Source organism: Jaculus jaculus, chromosome 13 (assembly GCF_020740685.1).
Source record: "Jaculus jaculus isolate mJacJac1 chromosome 13, mJacJac1.mat.Y.cur, whole genome shotgun sequence".
Taxonomy (NCBI): Eukaryota; Metazoa; Chordata; class Mammalia; order Rodentia; family Dipodidae; genus Jaculus; species Jaculus jaculus.
Genome location: NC_059114.1, coordinates 22,983,195 through 23,002,563, shown reverse-complemented (window position 1 = coordinate 23,002,563; position 19,369 = coordinate 22,983,195). Strand labels below are relative to the sequence as shown.

Genomic DNA, 19,369 nt, shown 5'->3' with positions numbered 1-19,369 from the left:
ACCCTTCTACACTGTTGGTGGGAATGCAATCTGGTCCAGCCATTGCGGAAATCAGTGTGGAGGTTCCTGGGGCAGCTAAAAATAGATCTACCATATGACCCAGCTATAGCACTCCTAGGCGTATATCCTAAGGACTCATCTCATTTCCTTAGAAGTATATGCTCTACCATGTTTACTGCTGCTCAATTCACAATAGCTGGGAAATGGAATCAGCCTAGATGTCCCTCAACTGATAATGGATAATGAAGATATGGCACATTTATACAATGGAGTTCTACTCAGTGGTAAAGAAAAATGAAGTTATGAGTTGCAGGCCAATGGATGAATCTGGAAAGGATTATACTAAGTGAGGTAACCCAGGCCCAGAAAGCCAAGCATCGCATGTTCTCTCTCATATGTGGGTCCTAGCTACAGATGACTGGATTTCTGTGTGAGAAGGAAAAAACTCAGTAGCAGAGGCCAGTAAGCTAGAAAAGAGATAGAAAGGGAAGAGAAAGGAAAGGAGGGGGTACTTAATAGGATGGTATTGTATATATGTAATTAGAAGAATAGATTAATGGGGGTGAAAAGGCCCAAAATGAGGTCTGGGGATTGAGTAAAGGAAAGGTGGAGGGACAGCTAATCAAAATCTAAGAGGATATAAATAAAACATATGTAATCCTTCATTTTTGGATAATGGAACACTCAGGAGCTGTAGATTGTTACTAGAAAATTTTCAGTGCCAGGGATGGGATATTTTCCAGTGAGATGTTGGCCAGGAAGGTCCCTGATGCCCCCAAAACATTATAGGCCATTGCTGAGGCCCTTGGTTTCCCACCAGCAATAGATAGCAAGACCTTATTGCTGAAGACTCCATATACTTGGGCTGCAAGGCCACTGAGAAATCTTGCTGGATCTGAGCTGATAACCTCCTCCATGTAGACCAGCTGACAGAAAGGTGGAAGAAGCCATTCTGCATGCAGTTCAATGGGAGAAAGAGAAATCACCAGTGAAGATACTCATCAGTGGACACTGCAAGCCTTATAAGTGGCCAACCAGGCCAAATGAGCCAATGGGTACAATAGTGGCATGTCTGTTATGGGGGAAAACAACTGCCCTTTAATTGGACTGGAGGCCCACTCCATGGGAAGGGAATATATCCCTGATACTGAAAACTTAAAACACAGGTAGTAATGAGCCCTAGGGGTGTAACATTTGCTGTTGTCTGGCCAAATGTATATGCTATGCTTATCAAACTGCCCAGTAAGCACTTCTGTTAATGTTCACACCCTTATATTAATGCTACTCTCACTTTTGGTTGAGAATCTTCTCTTTTCAGATGGCAGTTAACTTGGGACGACTCAGAAGGTATCATGGTGATGGAAAGAAATGACCACAGTGCTCAGTACTGCAATATCTGTATCACACCTTCCAAGGCTGAGGGTCTAATGCGGAAGAGGTGGCGGAAAGAATGTAAGAGCCAAAGGAAGGGTAGGACTCCATACAACATGCTCCCTCTAGACACAAAATGGCCTGGATATCCATGACCTCACAGTGCCTGACACTACCTACATAAGACCATCATAACAGGAGGAAAAGATCAAGACATCAAAAGTAAAAGAGAGGCTGATTGAGATGGGGAGGGGATATGATGGAGAGTGGAGTTTCAAAGGTGTAAGTGGGGGGAGGGAGGGTATTACCATGGGGTACTTTTTTTATAATCATGGAAGCTGTTAATAAAAAATTTTTTTAAAAAAGCTCTTGGTTGCAAAGCCTGCCAGCCTAGGTTCCATTTCCAAGCCATCCATGTCAGCCTGATGCAAAAAGTGGCTCAAGTGCCTGGTGTTTGTTTGCAGTGGCAAGAGGCCCTGGGGAGTGCAGCCTGAAAACCCAGGAGGGGAATCTGAGTTGCGCCACCATAAATGTAAGGAAATTATAAGAGAAAAGCAACAGAGTACACCGGATTTGATCTCTACAGACAAGACTTTCATTTAGAGAAAACAGCGAGGAGCCTTAGCTTTCCTGCGGGGTGAAGGCTGAAGCACTGGGCCAGGTTGGGGTTTAAGCTTATAAGGAGGATCCTAAGAAAAACAGGCTGGAGCAGGTGCAGTTGATAAGAAGATTGGAGCTGTTTGTTTCCTTGTTCAGAATAGCTTCTTCAGCTGGAAATGTCTAAGGGAGGACACTCAGATGGTCTCTGGTCCTTCAAAACCAGCTAGGCTAAGGGGAGGGCATCAGTCAGGGGAGGGTGCCAAACTTCTTTATTGTCCGCAAGCTTTAGGGGTAACTATTAACTCTTCAGTTCCCTTTAGTTTTCAGGGAAGGCTATTTACCCTTCAGTGTGCCCATCCCACTGCAGAGAAATAAAATAAAATAAAAAGTGGGGTACATTCCTGAGGGAGACCCTCAAAGGTGGCCTCTATGCTCTTGTGCCCAAATCCACACACACACACACGCACACATACACATTAAAAAACTCCAGAACTCTGGCCAAACCATTTTTGTTGCTGTCACTGTCACGCCTTTCCCTCAGAGAGGTACAGTAATGGTTAAATCCACGTTGCCTGAGTCCGAGCCCATTCTGCCCTGACTTGAGATCTCCCACAGAGCCCCCATACACCAGGAAGCTCTGGCAGGCTGGGGCTGTAATTTCTCTTGGTGGCTAATTAGCTTCTTTTCTTGTTCGTCACTTATGTCTACAGGTTTCAAAATATAGTTTGAACAGAGAAAAATCTACATTCCTACTGGGTTAATTCCAGAACAGCAAGCATACTGTACCTCAGGTACATTTTTCTTCAATTCCCGGCGGAGTTCAATTAAGTGTTTATGAGAATGTTCACTTTCTTCCTGCCGTGCAGACAGCTCTGAAGCCACGGAACTGAGCTCTTTCTGGAAAGACAGAGAAAGCGAGAGAGGGAGAGGGAGAGAGAGAGAGAGAGAGAGGAAAAGATTTTTCTTTCTCCTTTTTAATTATTGTACAAAACAGCATTCTTAACAAGTTTTTGTAACTTATAAAGCTGAGAAGAGACAAGATATTGACTCCTGGCACAGTAATTTCAAAAACAGCATACCACCCCCAAAAAAAAAATTTTTTTTTTTTCCAGGACAGCCTTTTCTCTCTTCTTCCCCACTTCCCTTTGGAAGTCACGCAGGTCAGATCAATAATCTCCCATAAAGTTGAGTAGAGGGTTGTTTTTTCCCCCTCTTATCTCTTTCCCACTCCACCCCACCTCTTAAATTTCCAAAGGAGCGGTGGCATAAGCTTGTCAGTAACTGAAGAAAACATCTCCAAAGCATGTCAAAATACTCAAGCGTGGCATATTGTATGGGCATGCTGCAGCCTCAGAAAGTACTGCCGACAGCTTTCCTATATCAGAGGCGGGAGCCCATCCAGAGATGACTAACTTCCTTAACGGCTCATAAATACGCCTCTTAAGATATAGATGGCTTTTTAATTTCAGTAGATTTTGGAAAAATGAAGGTGCCAATAGGAAGCAGGCTGACCTTTTGTGTACCCCACAGTAAATCATTTAAGGTTCACTTCGGGTATAAGGCATATTTCATGAAATGAGTCTCGCCTGTGTGTGTCAAGCCAGTCCTTTACCCAGTCCTACCAGATAGGGGGAAACAAAAAGAGAGAGAGGGGGGGTGGTGGTGGATGCTGTGGCTTGAAGGTGACAGACAATGTCTACTGGTCCTACATGTGTATGTGATTGCCCTTCTCGAAGCTGTCCTCACGTCAGGAGGGGAGAACAACTCACCAGTTGTCACGGCATTCGTTTGCATAATTCAAGGAACACTCTGTTTATGTGGTCTGCTGCTGCTGGCACCATCTCGAGATGGGCTTTCATTTTTTTTTCTGGACCATAACTCGAGAAGCATTTCTGTATATATCACCCGATTATATTTGTAGCAATCAAGCCCCATAATTTCCTAAATCCGGCGGTGCAATAAATTTCTGCAATCAGATTTATTAAAAACACACACGCAGATGCGGGGAGTGTATTTCCAGGACGAACTCTTTAATTTAACATGTGTATGACGAGGCCCGGAGCCGTGGTGAAAGACCCCATTTGTCATCGCTAATACACATTCATCTTGCAACACACAGCGAAACACTTTTACCATTAGATAATGAAATAAAAGTACTATTAACCCACTGCAAATCCTTTTCCCTCTAAGAGACAAGACGTACCTAATTGTCTTATATCATGTCTGAGATGTTGCTCACTGGCAGCTCCCTATCGCACTGTAAACCTGCGACATCTGTCTCTGGCTTATTGGGACCTTCTGGATCAGTCCAAAAAACAAATTTATTTCTAGAAAGAAAAGAAAACAACACACACCTAACCTTTGTGGAGAATCATGAGACTAGATGGGAGAAGGCTGAGGAATTAAAATAAAGGAGTGAGAGCGGCGCTCTCCAAGGTTCTGAAACTGGGTTTTGGGTGAGCTTGGAATCTGTCCACTTGGGGGCTTCTGAGCCCAAAGGTCCCAGGGGAATTTTGAGCTAAGTGTCTTAGGAGTGGGGAACAAAACTTCAGGTTTATCATCACTTAAAACGAATTGTTGTTTCAGAAACCACAGCTCCCTGCAAACAAAATACCATGTAACTGTGGACAGAGGTGGGTGCTGAGGGCAACATAAAGATGGACGGAACCCAATAGCTGGTATAGCCAGGTGGGCAGAGCCTCACATGGCAAGAGAGAAAGGACTAGAATGCTATGGTTCAATGGAGTTGTAGCACAGTGTGTGTCATAGTTTCTCTTAGTTCTAGTCTTTTTTGAAGGCAAAGATGTGACTTTTTTTGGTTTGTTTTGCTTTGTTTTCCAGGCAGGGTCTCACTTTAGCTCAGGCTGACTTGGAACTCATTCTGTAGCCCAGGCTGGCCTCCAATTCACAGTAATCCTCCTACTTCAGCCTCCAAAGTACTGGGACTAAAGACATGCATTAGCATGCCCAACTTAAGATATATATATAGGCGCACACACATCTATATATGTATATATATTGTTGCTTATTTTTATTTATTTGAGAGTGACAGACAGACAGAGTAAGACGCAGATAGAGAGAGAATGGGCACATCAGGGCCTCCAGCCACTGCAAGTGAACTCCAGATGCATGCGCCACCTTGTGCATCTGGCTTACGTGGATCCTGGGGAATTGAGCCTTGAACCGGGTTCCTTAGGCTTCACAGGCAAGCTTTTAACTGCTAAGCCATTTCTCCAGCCCCCAAGATGTCATTATATTTGATAGAACTGGGGTTTGGATTTATGTCACTTGGTTTCGGATTATTGTGTATCTGACATTATAAGCTTCTTTCTGTCTCAAAAGAAAGGAGAAAGAAAAAGAAAAAGAGACAGAGTCTTGCTATACGGCTTACGCTAGCCTGGAACTTGCATCCTTCTGCCTCAGCCTACTGAGCGAGTTTGGCAGGAGTGTGTCACAACACCCAGCAGACTGATACATATTCTTATCCCAGGGACCCTGTGCTCTCCACATCACAGCAACCAGTACCGTAGCATCATGGGAACCGGGCTTTAACGCCCCATTAAAAACAAACAACCCAGGGCTGGAGAGATGGCTTAGCGGTTAAGCGCTTGCCTGTGAAGCCTAAGGACCCCGGTTCGAGGCTCGGTTCCCCAGGTCCCACGTTAGCCAGATGCACAAGGGGGCGCACGCGTCTGGAGTTCGTTTGCAGAGGCTGGAAGCCCTGGCGCGCCCATTCTCTCTCTCTCCCTCTATCTGTCTTTCTCTCTGTGTCTGTCGCTCTCAAATAAATAAATAAAAAATGAACAAAAAATAAAAAAATAAAAAAAAAAACCCAACCCAGTTTCTGGAAGGCAATTCCAGAACAGGGTAAGTCTGGTTTCTGGGCGTGGTGCACGTGGCAGTCTTGCTGGCCTCCGTCCACCTGCACATCCTGGACTGCTGAAGGGTGCACCTCTCATGAGCAGAGGCAGCCACGGCGGGTCGACAGGCAGCCCCAGCCCTGTCCCATCACAGCGCCAGCGCTTCTTCTTGCCAATTCTGTCACCCATGCCCCCGTTCTCCTCAACTGTGCCTGCTCTTATGCACATTTTTCAACCATGAATCCTTGCCTGCCATGGTTCTGTGGGAAAGCACACTAACAAATCAACAATAATAAATACAATCATCATAACTACCATCTCTGGAGGGCTCCTGGGTACCAGGCACTAGACGACATTGCTAGCACACGTCATCGAATATAACAAGCACATTAATGTGCCTGTAAAGCGACTCGAGCAGGGGCTAGGAAATAAATGACAGGCAAGTCTAATGAGTAAGGTGGGGACTGTCTCCTCGGTGGGTTATTAAGGCAAAATTTTAGTACCTTGTTCGTCAGCAGTGTTTTTTCTCTTTTTCCCATCAGCTGGGGGTATTTAAGGCGCCTGCTTTAAATAAAGCATCGAACCAAGCATTCAATAAATACTGGTTGACAGTAAGTTTTTTATTTGTGTGTGTTCATGTGTGTGATCGTGGGTATGTGTGTAGGTCAGAGGACAATGTCAGGTGTTCTTCCTTGCCTTCTACCTTGTTTTTGTTTTGTGACGTAAGGTCTCACTCTAGTCCAGGCTGACCTGGAATTCACTATGGAGTCTCAGAGTGGCCTCGAACTCATGGCAATCTTCCTGCCTCTGCCTCCTGAGTGCTGGGATTAAAGATGTTCGCTACCATGCCTAGCTTTTTATTTATTTTTTATTCATTTATTTGAAAGAGAGAAACAGAGAGAAAAAGGCAGACAGAGCAAGTGAATATGGGAGCTCCAGGACTTGCAAACAGACATATTCTCCACTTAGTGCCTCTGGCTCTACGTGGGTACTGAGGAATCAAACCTGGGCCCTCAGGCTTTGCAAGCAAGTGCCTTCAACCACTGAGCCATCACTCCAAAAAATCTTACCCAAAAGACAATGAAACAAAAGCCGAAGCCCGACAGGGCATTGCCAAGTGTCCCTGTATCAAGCTCATATGTTACAAATGACTTCCTCCCACTTTAAACTAACAAATATCTGACTACCAACCAAACAAGTAGGGGGAATCTACAGTGACCTTTTAAGATAGACACACTAAAAAAGCCCACACCTAGCCGGATGTGGTGATGCATGCCTTTAATCCCAGTGCTCAGGAGGCAGACGTAGGAGGATTGCTGTGAGTTTGAGGCAAGCCTGGAACTACAGAGTGAGTTCCAGGTCAGCTTTGACTACAGTAAGCCCCTACCTCAAAACAAAACAAAACAGCTCACAGCACTATATTATCAATTTCAGAGAAATAGATGAAAATTCTGCCACATACATAAGCCAGTCCAGGTCTGAAGCCAAGTGTCCTGTGCCCAAGTGGCAGGATCTCTCCTGCCACACTCCAGCAGGACTCAGACCCTCTCCCTGCCTGGCCCGCAGCCCGCAGCCCCCAGCCTGAGGGGAGCCATGATTAATGCAGCTCCAGACTTTGGGCCAAGCCCAGGCAGGAGGAGACTCAACTGATTAACCGGCCATCAGCAGCAGACAGACAGCCCGGAGCCCGGGCAGACCATTCACATAATGATCATCATAAACAGCCCATTTGCAACTAAAAAGAAATAATTTTAATGAGCTCCAAGCAGATGATAGATGCAGCTGAGGCTCTGCCAATGTGTACAGAGAAAAGAAGCTGGAACTGAGCTGCACACTGGGCCAGGAGCTGCAGAGAAAGGGGCTGGAGGAAAGGGTTCTACTGCTGGGGTCAGCAGCCCCCATCTTCACTGCGGCCCAGCATGCACCCCAGCTCCAAGATGGTCTGTTGTCTCTGGATACGAACCTCCAAGGCCTGACAACCTGAGCCACAGCGTCCTCGGGGGCCTAAGCCTGGCAACATGGATGGCTCTCAGTTTCTGCCACAGTGCTATGCCACCCGAATTACTCTTTTCCTTCCTTTCCTCCCTCCCTTTCTTTCTTCCTCTGTCTTTTTAGAGACAGGGCTTAATGTAGGACAGGCTGGTCTCAAACTTACAATGCTTACTATGTAGTGGAGGTTGGCTTTGAACTCTTTTTTTAAAATTAATTAATTAATTAATTTATTTATTTGAGAGTGACAGACACAGAAAGAAAGACAGATAGAGGGACAGAGAGAGAATGGGCGCGCCAGGGCCTCCAGCCTCTGCAAATGAATTCCAGACGTGTGCGCCCCCTTGTGCATCTGGCTAACGTGGGACCTGGGGAACCGAGCCTCGAACCGGGGTCCTTAGGCTTCACAGGCAAGCGCTTAACCGCTAAGCCATCTCTCCAGGCCTGAACTCTTTTTTTTGAAAATATGTTTTTGTTTATTTTTATTTATTTATTTGAGAGTGACAGACAGAGAGAGAACGAGGCAGATAGAGAATGGGAGAGCCAGGGCCTCCAGCCATTGCAAACGAACTCCAGATGCATGCACCACCTTGTGCACCTGGTTTACGTGGGACCTGGGGAACCGAGCCTCGAACTAGGGTCCTTAGGCTTCACAGGCAAGCGCTTAACCGCTAAGCCATCTCTCCAGCCCTGGCCTTGAACTGTTGATCCTCCTACCTTCAACAATCAAGTGCTGGGATTATAGGCACGCACTAGCACCCCTGGTCTGGATTATTTTTTACTATTTTTTTTTTTCTAGGTAGGGTTTCACTCTAGCCCAGGCTGACCTGGAATTCACTATGTAGTCTCAGGCTGGCCCCGAACTCACAGTGATCCTCCTACCTCTGCTTCCCAAGTGCTGGGATTACAGGCGTGCGCCACCATGCCCCGCTTTACTTAGTATTTCTATTCAAATTAACTCCTAGGGTTCTTTTCTCCTCCTCTTTTTTGTTGAGACAGGGCATCACTATGTAGCCCAAGCTGGTCTTGAACTCGATCCTCCTTTCTCATTCTTCTTCCAGAGTGCTAGGATCACAGGCGTGTGTCACGATGCCTGATTCAGTGTTGTCTTTGTGATCAAGACAGGTATGACTTGTTCAAAGCTCAGTGAATTTTAAAACCCACATAACTATTAAGACAGACTGTTCATGTCTCTAGTGTCACAAGCGCCTACCTCATGGTGTTCCTAGAAGCGACACTATTCTAACCCTGGCATCACAGTTTGCCGTTCTGGGTGTTTGCATGACAACACTCCCTTTTTAAACCTTAATAGCTGTCTTTGTAGTGGAAACCAGATGCACAAGGGGGCGCACGCGTCTGGAGTTCATTTGCAGAGGCTGGAAGCCCTGGCACGCCCATTCTCGCTCTCTCTCTCTCTATCTGCCTCTTTCTCTCTCTCTGTCACTCTCAAATAAATAAATAAAAATGAACAAAAAATTGTTAAAAAATAGAATTCATATTCATAGGGCAGGCCTCAATACATCTTGACTGTAAGCAGAAGTAACCAACGCTGTGCCTAGGGCCTTCAGAGGAAAATCCTTGCAGTAGCGTGTTGCCCCCTCAACAGTGTTCACACGTGTTTCTGCAAGGTTGAGCTCCATGCCCGGGACACAAGAGGCACCCAAGACTATTTGTAAAATGCATGTTGGTAGAGATAGTGAGACGTGCTTCGTGGCAGCAGCAAGGTGGAACATATCTGTGATAAATGTCCATTCTGTGTGCCAGGTCTATGAAGCCAGGGAAGGGGTGGGCTTTGCCACTTACAGCCCAGGGAACAGCCATGAAGAGAACTTCAGGGACACTGCTTGTGGCGGCGGGCAGGCGGGGAGTGTGGCCTGTAGAGAGGCCTCAGAGGGCAGCTCTGGGAGCCGGGGGGGGGGGGCGCTTGGGGATGGAGGGCACATCCTGGCCTGCCATCAGGAAGGAGACAGAGAAGACGGATGGCTGCACAGCCTGCTGAGATGGATAACTGAGCTGGGCTGAGAGGCAGCCTGGCTTACCAGAGCCATCCATCACTTCCTGTGCCCTATGTAAATTTCCAGTGCCAAGATGTATTGGACCAATTATCAGAGGTTGGGGCAAGGGGTGATGCCTACGAGAAAGGGTTCTGGCCAGACTGGCTTTGTGGCATTCCATCAGTGAGTGGTGCAGGTGATGGGCAGTTTTCACATCCAACAAGCCCATCGAGGGGAAGGAGGCCAAATTCAGAAGCCTGCGCATGTGCAGTGGGCTGCCAACAGCTGCCAGGGGACTGCTACTCAGTCATTGCCCCAGGGTAATAGCTGCCGGGCATCCAGCCCAAGTTCACTTGGTTCTCAGTGACATGTGTTGAGGGAACAAATGAATTGTGCTGATGTCCATATATGTGACATGTGGGACCTGCAGGGAGACACTTGCCTAAAGTCACCCAGCTAGAAAGCGATACCATGGGGACTCAAAACTCATGTCTTTTGGTTCTCTTTTCTAGGGTGTTTCCTTGGGGCTATGCTTCAGAGGAAGATGTTCCCTAAACTGTTTATCCATTCACCCATCCATTTATCTATCCATCCATCTACCCATCAATCATCCATCTATTCATCTATCTATTACCCATCCATCCATCTATGCATCCATCCATCATTCACCGATCCATCACCTATCATCCATCCATACATCCGTCCATCTGTCTGTCCATTCATCCATTCATCCATCCATCCACCCACCCTCCACCCACTCATTCACTCAACATGCATGTGAGGTCCAGGAGAGGACGGGCTCAGGTCCTGCCCACATGCAACCTCTCAGGCCCTTCTAGCAGCTCTCCTCACAGCTCTGGAGAACCCAGGCGGTGACCATCTGCAGCTTGGGGGAGGCCCTGAGCTGACATTTGACAGGTGGACCAGGAAGTCACACTGGCTCATGGACGACCCTCTGTCTCTCAGTGACTAGGTTTCATCATTGTGAGATGGACTTGTGACCTTACCTCCCTTTGGAGGCATCAACAGCAGGACAGGCCAGTGGCTATGGGGAAAAGACTTGTAGGAGGTACCTTGGCAACACTGGGTGCTCTTGGGCCACTGCCAGCCCTAAGATACTGGAGGGTGTGGGGGCAGCTATCTTCCCTGAAGCATTCTTCTGCGTGTCACTGGCACACAACAGCACATCTTGTCAGCTGAGGCTGAGATTTTTTTCATTCTGTCTACTACCACCAAGTCTCTGGCGTTGCTCTCTGGGTGACCACAGGAGTCTCCCCTTGGGCTGCCACTCCTGTTCTCAGCTTCTCCTAGATCCTTTGTGCTCCACGTGTCAGCCAAAGGGCCATTAAATCCTCCTCACCATGCCCTTCCTCTGCTCAAAACCCTTCCATGGTGCCCCTGGCTCACTCTGCCCTGGTCACCTGGGGTCCTGGCTGGCTCCCAAAGACATGAAGCACAACCACCCCTTTGCATGGACTGCTCCCTCTGCCTGAAATGCTGTCTTCTCAGCATTCTACAGTTTTCTCTCACAGCCTCAAATCTGCACAAAACTTCCCCACTCTCCTTCCTACTTAAAGCAGTCCACAGGTCTTTTTCTGCTCACCCAAGCCCCCTGATCATTTTCTCCATTTTGCTTGCCATCCACATAAGTGGTCACTTCTCTATCCATTTCCGGCCCATTTTCTATGCCTGGCCTCTCCAGTGACAGTTCCACAGAGACAAGATGTGGTTGCTTGGGTCAGTCCTAGACTCTGAGTGTCCAGTGCACACCAGGCGTACGTTGTTCGCTGAGTGAACAAGTGTTCAAATAAACCAAAGAAAGAGACCAGCCACCCCCGGTCCCCACTGCTACCCTCAGCCCTGCTCCTCTTTGAGCCGTGACCCTTCTCAACCACCAGGCAGAAAAGTGGCCTGCTCCTGCCACAGGCGGGACTTAGGTGGCTGTCCTGGAGGGAGGGTGCCAATCAAGCACTTAATTATCTTGCACAAATCCCAGCCACATCCGATTGCTTCCTCCCGGGCTTGATTGCTGCTTGCTATTCCAGAGTGCTTGGCATGGGTACCATCCCCCCAGTGGCACCAGGAAAACGAAGCCCTACTCTGAGGGTTTCAGGTGAGGGGCCAGGCTCTGCAGGTGGTGGAGGGACAGTTAAACCCATTACAGTCCTAAGCAGATACTGGTTTCTGATGAAGGTGGGTGGTTCTGGGGAGGGCTGGAGTGGAGGCTGGAAGTCTAGGCTTCTTGGTGTTCCCAGTAGGAACACCAAGGACTGGGTCAGAAAGTCCGGGACAGGGCTGGAGAATTGGCTTAGCAGTTAAGGTGCTTGCCTGCAAAGCCAAAGGATCTCGGTTCTATTCCCCAGGAGCCACATAAGCCAGATGTACAAGGTGGCGTATGCTCCTGGAGTTCGTCTGCACCCATTCTCTCTCTCCCCTTTTCTCTCTCTCAAATAAATAAACAAAAATAAAATATTAAAAACAAGAAAGTCTGGAACAAAATCAACGGTCCCTGGGTGCTTGCTGGAGGGGGTTGCTGGGCAGCAGTAGAGCACTTGCTTTTGGGACTGTGAGCAAGAAATGGAGCTGGGAGGCCAAAGGAGTGGAGATACCCTCTATGCCAGCTGCCTGCTAACAAGGGTGGATAGGGATTAGGCAGATGGTGGGTCTAGCTAACACCACCCAACCACAGGAGGCTGAGTGAGGTTGGATTGTAAGTGATGGTTCTCCGTGGCTGGCCTAGGAAGCCCGGGGGTCCACATGCCCTTGTCCTCTGATTCGATGTTGACTTGGCCAAGAGCTTGACCACGACTGGCTCAGGGAGGATGCCGATGTCTCAAAGGCCCCTGAGATGCTGGACTGAGCAGACACTACTTCTTAAGCAAGCAGAGGACCGTTGTTAATAAACACCCGCCATGCCTACCTGGTAAGAGCTGAGATTCAAACTTTTTTTTTGTAAAAAAAATTGTATCTTAAATGTTTTTGAGCCCTTAGAACCATTCCTAAAGAGAAATACTTGGAGCTGCATGTGATGGCGTATGTCTTTTACTCACAGCACCTGGGAGGCTGAGGTAGGAGGATCTCCATGAGTTTGAGGCCAGCCTGGGTTACAAAATGAGTTCCAGGTCAGCCTGGGCTAGAGCGAGAGACCCACTCCCCCCAACCACAACCAAACAAGTTTGGGAAGGTTGCCCTTCCTAGACCTGTGGAGGCCCAAAGCCAGGGTGCCATGCCCAACTCAGAGGCACCCCCCACCTCCCCAATGTTCAAGTCTGTTCTCCGTAGGGTAGGGGGACATTCACACGTCTTCTCCTTAGGGCCGGGGACGTTTACTGGCATGCTGATGCCTCTTAGATTGGAAGGGGTGGTGGTTGGGGGTCACTTGAGGATCCTCAACAGGGCCCATGGCAAGACCCCATCTCAGCCTCCCCCCAACATCACTGTAGCCTGCTCCTAACTGGCTGTGCCGGGCAAGTGTGGCTTATTTCTCATCAGGGTGCACAGGGCCTCGACAACTTCTTGCCACTCCAGAAGGAGAGGATGGAGGGAGAGGCAAAGCAGTCCTTCCCTTGCTGGACTGCTAATGATGGATCCTAGGTTGTCATGTGCACAGGCTGGGCAGGCTGAGCTGCACCCCAGCCCCAACGTCTGTGTGTGTGCATGGGTGTGTGAGGACACTAGAGGAGAATGTTAGGTGCTCTGTATTGCTCGTCTGTGTCTTTCCTTGAGATGGATGGAGTCTCTCCCTGACCTGGAGCTGCTGTTCTGTGGTCAGACTGGCTGACTGATCTGGACTCCATTCTGTGTGTGTGCAGTCACTCCTGGCTGTTTACGTGGGTGCTGGGGACTTGGACGCAGGGCAAGCCCGGCTCTCCCAGCCTATGTGCTTGGGTGGCAAGTGCTCTTAATTTGCTTTAGCCATATCCTCAGCTCTTGTTTATTTATTTATTTATTTATTTATTTATTTATTTATTTAAGAGCGACAGACAGACACAGAAAGGCAGATAGAAAGAAAGAGAGAGAGAATGGGAGTGCCAGGGCCTCCAGCCACTGCAAACGAACTTCAGATGCGTGCACCCTTTGTGCATCTGGCTAACGTGGGTCCTGGGGAATCGAGCCTCAAACTGGGGTCCTTAGGTTTCACAGGCAAGGGCTCAACCGCTAAGCCATCTCTCCAGCCCAATTTATTTATTTTTTAAAAGTATTTTATTTATTCATTTACGAGAGACAGAGAGAGAGAGAGAGAGAGGAAGAGGCAGACAGAAAGAGAGAGAGAGAGAGAGGTAGGGAGAGAGAATGGGTGTGCCAGGACCTCCAGCCACTGCAAATGAACTCCAGACACATGTGCCACCTTGTGTACCTGGCTTATGTGGGTACTAGGGAATCAAGCCTGAGTCTTTAGGTTTCACAGGCAAATGCCTTAACCACCGAGCTGTCTCTCTAGCTCCCCTTGTTTTTATTTTTGAGACAGGGTCTCACATGTCCCAGGCAGACCTTAAACTCAATATGTGGCCAATGATGACCTTGAACTTCAGATTCTCCTGCTCCCACCTCCTAAATGCTGGGATTCCAGGGATGCGTCACCACACCCTGTGGATTCAGTGGTAGGGATGGAACCCAGGGCTCTGTGCAGCTAGGCAAGTGCTCTACCAACTGAACTATATCCCCAGCCTATGAATCATCCTTTAAAGAAATTATTTATTTCCAAAAGAGATACAGACAGACAGACACATAAATTAATTGCCACTGCAAACTAACTCCAGACACATGTGCCACTTTGTGCATCTGGTTTTATATGGGTGTTGGGGAATGGAACCTGGGCTGGCAGGTTTTGCAAGCAAGTGTCTTTAACCGCTGAGCAATCTCCCCAACCTACCATCTTTTTAAATCTACCTCCGCTTTATTAAAATGTTTTTCTCAAAATTGTCACCCAGCTGACATCCATGAAACCTACAGTCACGCCCCCATCCCCACATTCCTCCACAGTTGATGGAGAGAGGTTCAGGGAGAATATAGGTGGCTCCATCCCAGGAGAAGTCCAGACAGCTGACACTCAAGTCCTCCATGCCCCAGAAATCCCCTTTCAAAACAGCACAGGCAAGATCTATCCCAACGCCCTCACTTCACCTGTCCCCCAGCCCGAGAGGCTTTATGGCAGAGCGCTGCCTCTCAGCCCGTGTCCCAGAAAGGGAGCGTGCGTCACTCATAGCGGATAAAAGTTAAAGACAATGGCCACCTCCAGCATCCGAGAGCCCTGAGGGAAATTCCCTGTGAGCGTGGGGGACATACAGACCCGAACAGCCACACCAATGCACACAGACTTGCAAATACACATATGTACACACACACACTACGCAAGACTTACATACACACGGAAACACAGGTGCACAAGTCACAAAACCACATAGAAATACACGGACAAAAATACATGCAGACATACACTAAAATATAGACACAAAGACATACAGGGACATAGACACAGACAAGTTCATGGGAGACCCCCGACAGAGATGCACAGTCTGAATGGAGCTGGGCTCTTGCTGTACTGACTGACTGAGAAAATCTGCTGAGCTGGCCCCACGGACCTCAGACTCCACCCTGTGTGGCTCATTCATATTCTTTCTCCCCCACCCCGCCTAACATTTAATTAATTTATTTATTTGAGAGAGAAAGAGGCAGATACAGAGAACAGGTGTGCCAGGGCCTCCAGCCACTGCAAATGAACTCCAGACACATGCGCCACCTTGTGCATCTGACTTTACGTGAGTACTAGGGAATCGAACACGGGTCTTTAAGCTTTGCAGGAAAACACTTTAATGGCTAGCCATCTCTTCAGCCCTCATCCACTTTCTTATCCCAGATGGAGACGTAAGCAGAACTGAATCTCCCCTTTAGCTCCCTCAGCTGGAGACTCCATTGCCTGGTGTGTAAAATGGGGACAGTGCTGGGTGACTGTCACTTTGGCTAGAGTCCCAAAGGATACCCTGGAGAAGAGGACAGGACCGCGGTGGTGCAGACCCCACAACGGCTGCCTGTGGGTCAGTCACCCTATCTGTAGTATGAAGGTGGCAGTAACACTAACCGAACCCCAAACTACTCCCTTCACAACTTCTTTTTTAAATTTTTTTTTGTTTATATTTATTTATTTCAGAGCAACAGAGAAAGAGAGAGAGAGAGAGAGAGAGAGAGAGAGAGGGGCAGATATATATAGAGAGAACGGGTGCACCAGGGCCTCCAGCCACTGCAAACGAACTCCAGATGCATGCGTCCTCTTGTGCATCTGGCTTATGTGGGTCCTGGGGAATCGAGCCTCAAACCGAGGTCCTTAGGCTTCACAGGCAAGCGCTTAACCACTAAGTCATCTCCCCAGCCCCCTTCACAACTTCCAAGCACCAGAAGTAACAAGGCCCACCCCCAATCCACCGTGGTCCAGGCTGCCACCAGCTCAGGCTATTTCCAGAGCCGCCGCCCCCTTTGCTACGCCCACTCCTGCTGCATGGCAGACACAGTGAGCCGCTCGGCCTTTGCGAGCCAGCGCTCCTCTCTCCCAGCTGGAAGCTCATCTGTGGTTTACAGTGCTGCAGTCTCAGATGAAAGGGTTTGCTTCCCTGTGTGTGCATTCCTACAGCTCCTGGTCTTCCGCACACCAGGACACTTGGCATACACAGTCCCCACTGCTCGCAAGGCCTCTTGCCCCCCATAGCGTTGGCATCTCCTTTGGGGGGAGAACCTCCCTAGACTGACCTCTACCCCAACTCTAAAGTAGACCCTTCCTCCTTTTCCATGGATCAGCTGCGGTCATTTGTGAAGACCAATCTATGGCAGGTTTAACCATCCGCCTCTAAGATAAGGCTTTCTGGGGCTCCCCTTCCCTCTGGGCACTAGGCTTCTAGGCCTGCAATGTTGTCCCCCCTCCCAACCCCCTCTTTTTAGTGAATGTTGGCCTCACTGGGTTTCTTTGCATAGGAAACAAGAATAAAGAAGAAAAGGTTTTGAAAACTACAAGACTCCCATACAAAGAAAAGAAAAAAGAACTATTATGTTAAAAAAAAAAAAAAGGAAATACCTTATTTTGGAGTCTAGAGGTAGAAAAACATGCGAGGGAAGAAAAGATCCAGGAGGGAACATTCAGAATGCAAGGGATGGATGGAGCCTGTGTGAGCGCCAAAGCCACCTGAGGTGGGGTGTGGAAGTCCAGACAGTAGTGTGTCCTCGTGGCAGGGCCCAAGAATTTTGCTTAGCTACAAAGCCAGACGCATTTGGAACTGTTTCCCACTGTGGACCCTGTCAGGCCGGGAGCTGGGGTGGCCTGGCTTGAGTGACCCCAGAAACCCTCACTCCCTCCACACCCACCTGACGGTCCTCCACGGCTGGCCCCAGCAACAGCTGTACCCTGTTACGACAAACCCTTGAAGGAAAGAAAGCTGGTGGCTCTCACGTTAAGCTGGACTTTGATTTATTTTATTGTTTTTTTTTTTGAAGTAGGATCTTGCTGTAGCCCAGGCAGACCTAGAATTCACTATGTAGTCTTAAGACGGCCTTAAACTCACGGTGATCCTCCTACTTCTGTATCCCGAGTCCTGGGAGACTCATGCCACCACACTCAGCTTTAAGCCTGGACTTTGGATGTCACCGAACGTGGATGTTTTCAATCATGCTTTCTGAAGGGCAGTACTGTCCTCCCCAGAAACCCTGGTCTGCTCATGCTCTGTTTGTACAAGCTGATGGCCACCATTTACTTGCTCATTCTTTCAAGTAACAAACATACACTGAATGCCTCCTCTGAGCCGCGCCCTGGGGATCCAGCAGTAGCTACGGCAGACCAGACCCCTGATTCTGAGTGCTGGGAGTCTAAGGGAGAAGATGTGGATTCAGGGAGTAGCTGCTCTTTATCCAGACCTGGGACCAGACAGAGCAAGAATACCCCAAGAAATCCCACTTCCCGTGCACGGCTCTGACTGCTTCCTTTCAGACGGCATTGCACCCTGCAGCCTCCGAAGTAGGTCTCTTGCCCTTCCCCCTGCCCTTTCATTCTCCCTTGGGCAAGCCACAGACACTGTAATTCCTCTCCCCCAAGGTGGGCCTTACAAACCATAGCCCTGTTCTGCCCCAAAGCCATAAAATCCAAAAAGTATTGCATAACCTTCCCCGCCATTATGTGGAAAAGCTGGCCAGAGAGCAATTCTCTCACCTACAACTTCTGACTATAGTTCATAGACTCCTTCCTCTTCTCTCCTCGGGCCCTTTCTCGACCCCACATGGAGGAAGAGAGCCTGGTTGAAGGGCTGGGGCATGACTCAGTGACAGATCCTTTGCCTAGCATGCAGGAGGCCCTGGGCTCCAGTCTCTCACACTGTAGAGAGAATAAAAAACCAAACCAACCGGGCGTGGTGGCGCACACCTTTAATCCCAGCACAGAGGGAGGCAGAGATAGGTGGACCACTGTGAGCTCGAGGCCACCCTGAGACTACATAGTGAATTCCAGGTCAGCTTGGGCTAGACAGTGAGACTCTACCTCAAAAAACCAAAAAAAATTAAGAAAACAACAATAGCAACAAAAAACTGAACCAGACAAAACCAAGACTGGAGGGGCTATAGACTGATGGACTAGAGCCCAGCAAACACCTACTCAGGTTAGCACAGGTTCAGCAGGGTGCCCACAACCCCAAGCTCATGTCAGCAAAGCAGAGCCCCCAACCCAACCTGTTCCCCGCGCCTGTGCGGAGTTCACTGGAGCAGGCAATAAGATGGAAGACTCCGTGTCTTCAGTCTGTGGCTTCCAGGTCCCAGAAAACTATTTTCAAATCAATGTGTCAAGCCTTTTCCAATGCTTATTTTGTCTTTTGTTTTAGGGAGTATTTGCTGTGCCATGATGGGCAGGAAATTGATCACCCCATGCCATCCCAATGGCAGACATGGACACAGGGGATCTGTGGACATCATTCTCTGACCCTCACACTTGTCCTTCAAGAGTGACGTTGTTATTCCCTCCATTTTTCATATGCAGAAACTGAGGCCTAGAGGGGACGGATCTCTTAAAATTTTTTAAAATTTATTTGCAAACAGAGAGAAATGGAGAGAAGAGAGACAGAGAGATGGAGAATGGGCCCAGCAGGGCCTCTAGCCACTGCAAACAAACTCCAGATGCATGGGCCACTGTGCATCTGGCTTTATGTGGGTACAGGGGAATCAAACCCATTAGGCTTTGCAGGCAAACACCTTAGCCACTGAGCCATCTCTCCATCCTGGAACAGATCTCTTGCCTCAGGTCACACACTTGGCAAGTGACATGGCTGGGATTTGAACCTGGGTTCTCCTGGCTCCTACATGTGGCATATTGTGTGCAGGGCCTAGAATCACCTGTGTGAGCTTATGTAGATGAGGTAAGTCTCTGTGCAGTTGGTGGGGGATTAACTTGACTGGGTTAATTAAGGTGGAAAAGACCCACCTTAACTGTGGGCGGCCCTATTCCTTGGGATGGGGTCCCCGACTCTAAACAGTCAAAAGCTAGTTGTGTCCCAGCATCATTGTCCTCTGCTTCCTAGTTGTGTTGAATGT

The 19,369-nt window shown here is 48.5% G+C and overlaps 1 protein-coding gene across 1 annotated transcript in view; it reads right to left on the bottom strand.

Annotated features, from left to right (window-relative positions):
- The window catches only part of Cux2 (cut like homeobox 2), a 275,735-nt gene that overhangs the window by 108,873 nt on the left and 147,493 nt on the right, over positions 1-19,369 (bottom strand). Inside the window, exon 2 of the mRNA XM_045132651.1 lies at positions 2,758-2,868. Within this exon, the coding sequence (XP_044988586.1) occupies positions 2,758-2,868 (111 nt within the window). The remainder of the gene's footprint in view (positions 1-2,757; positions 2,869-19,369) is intronic.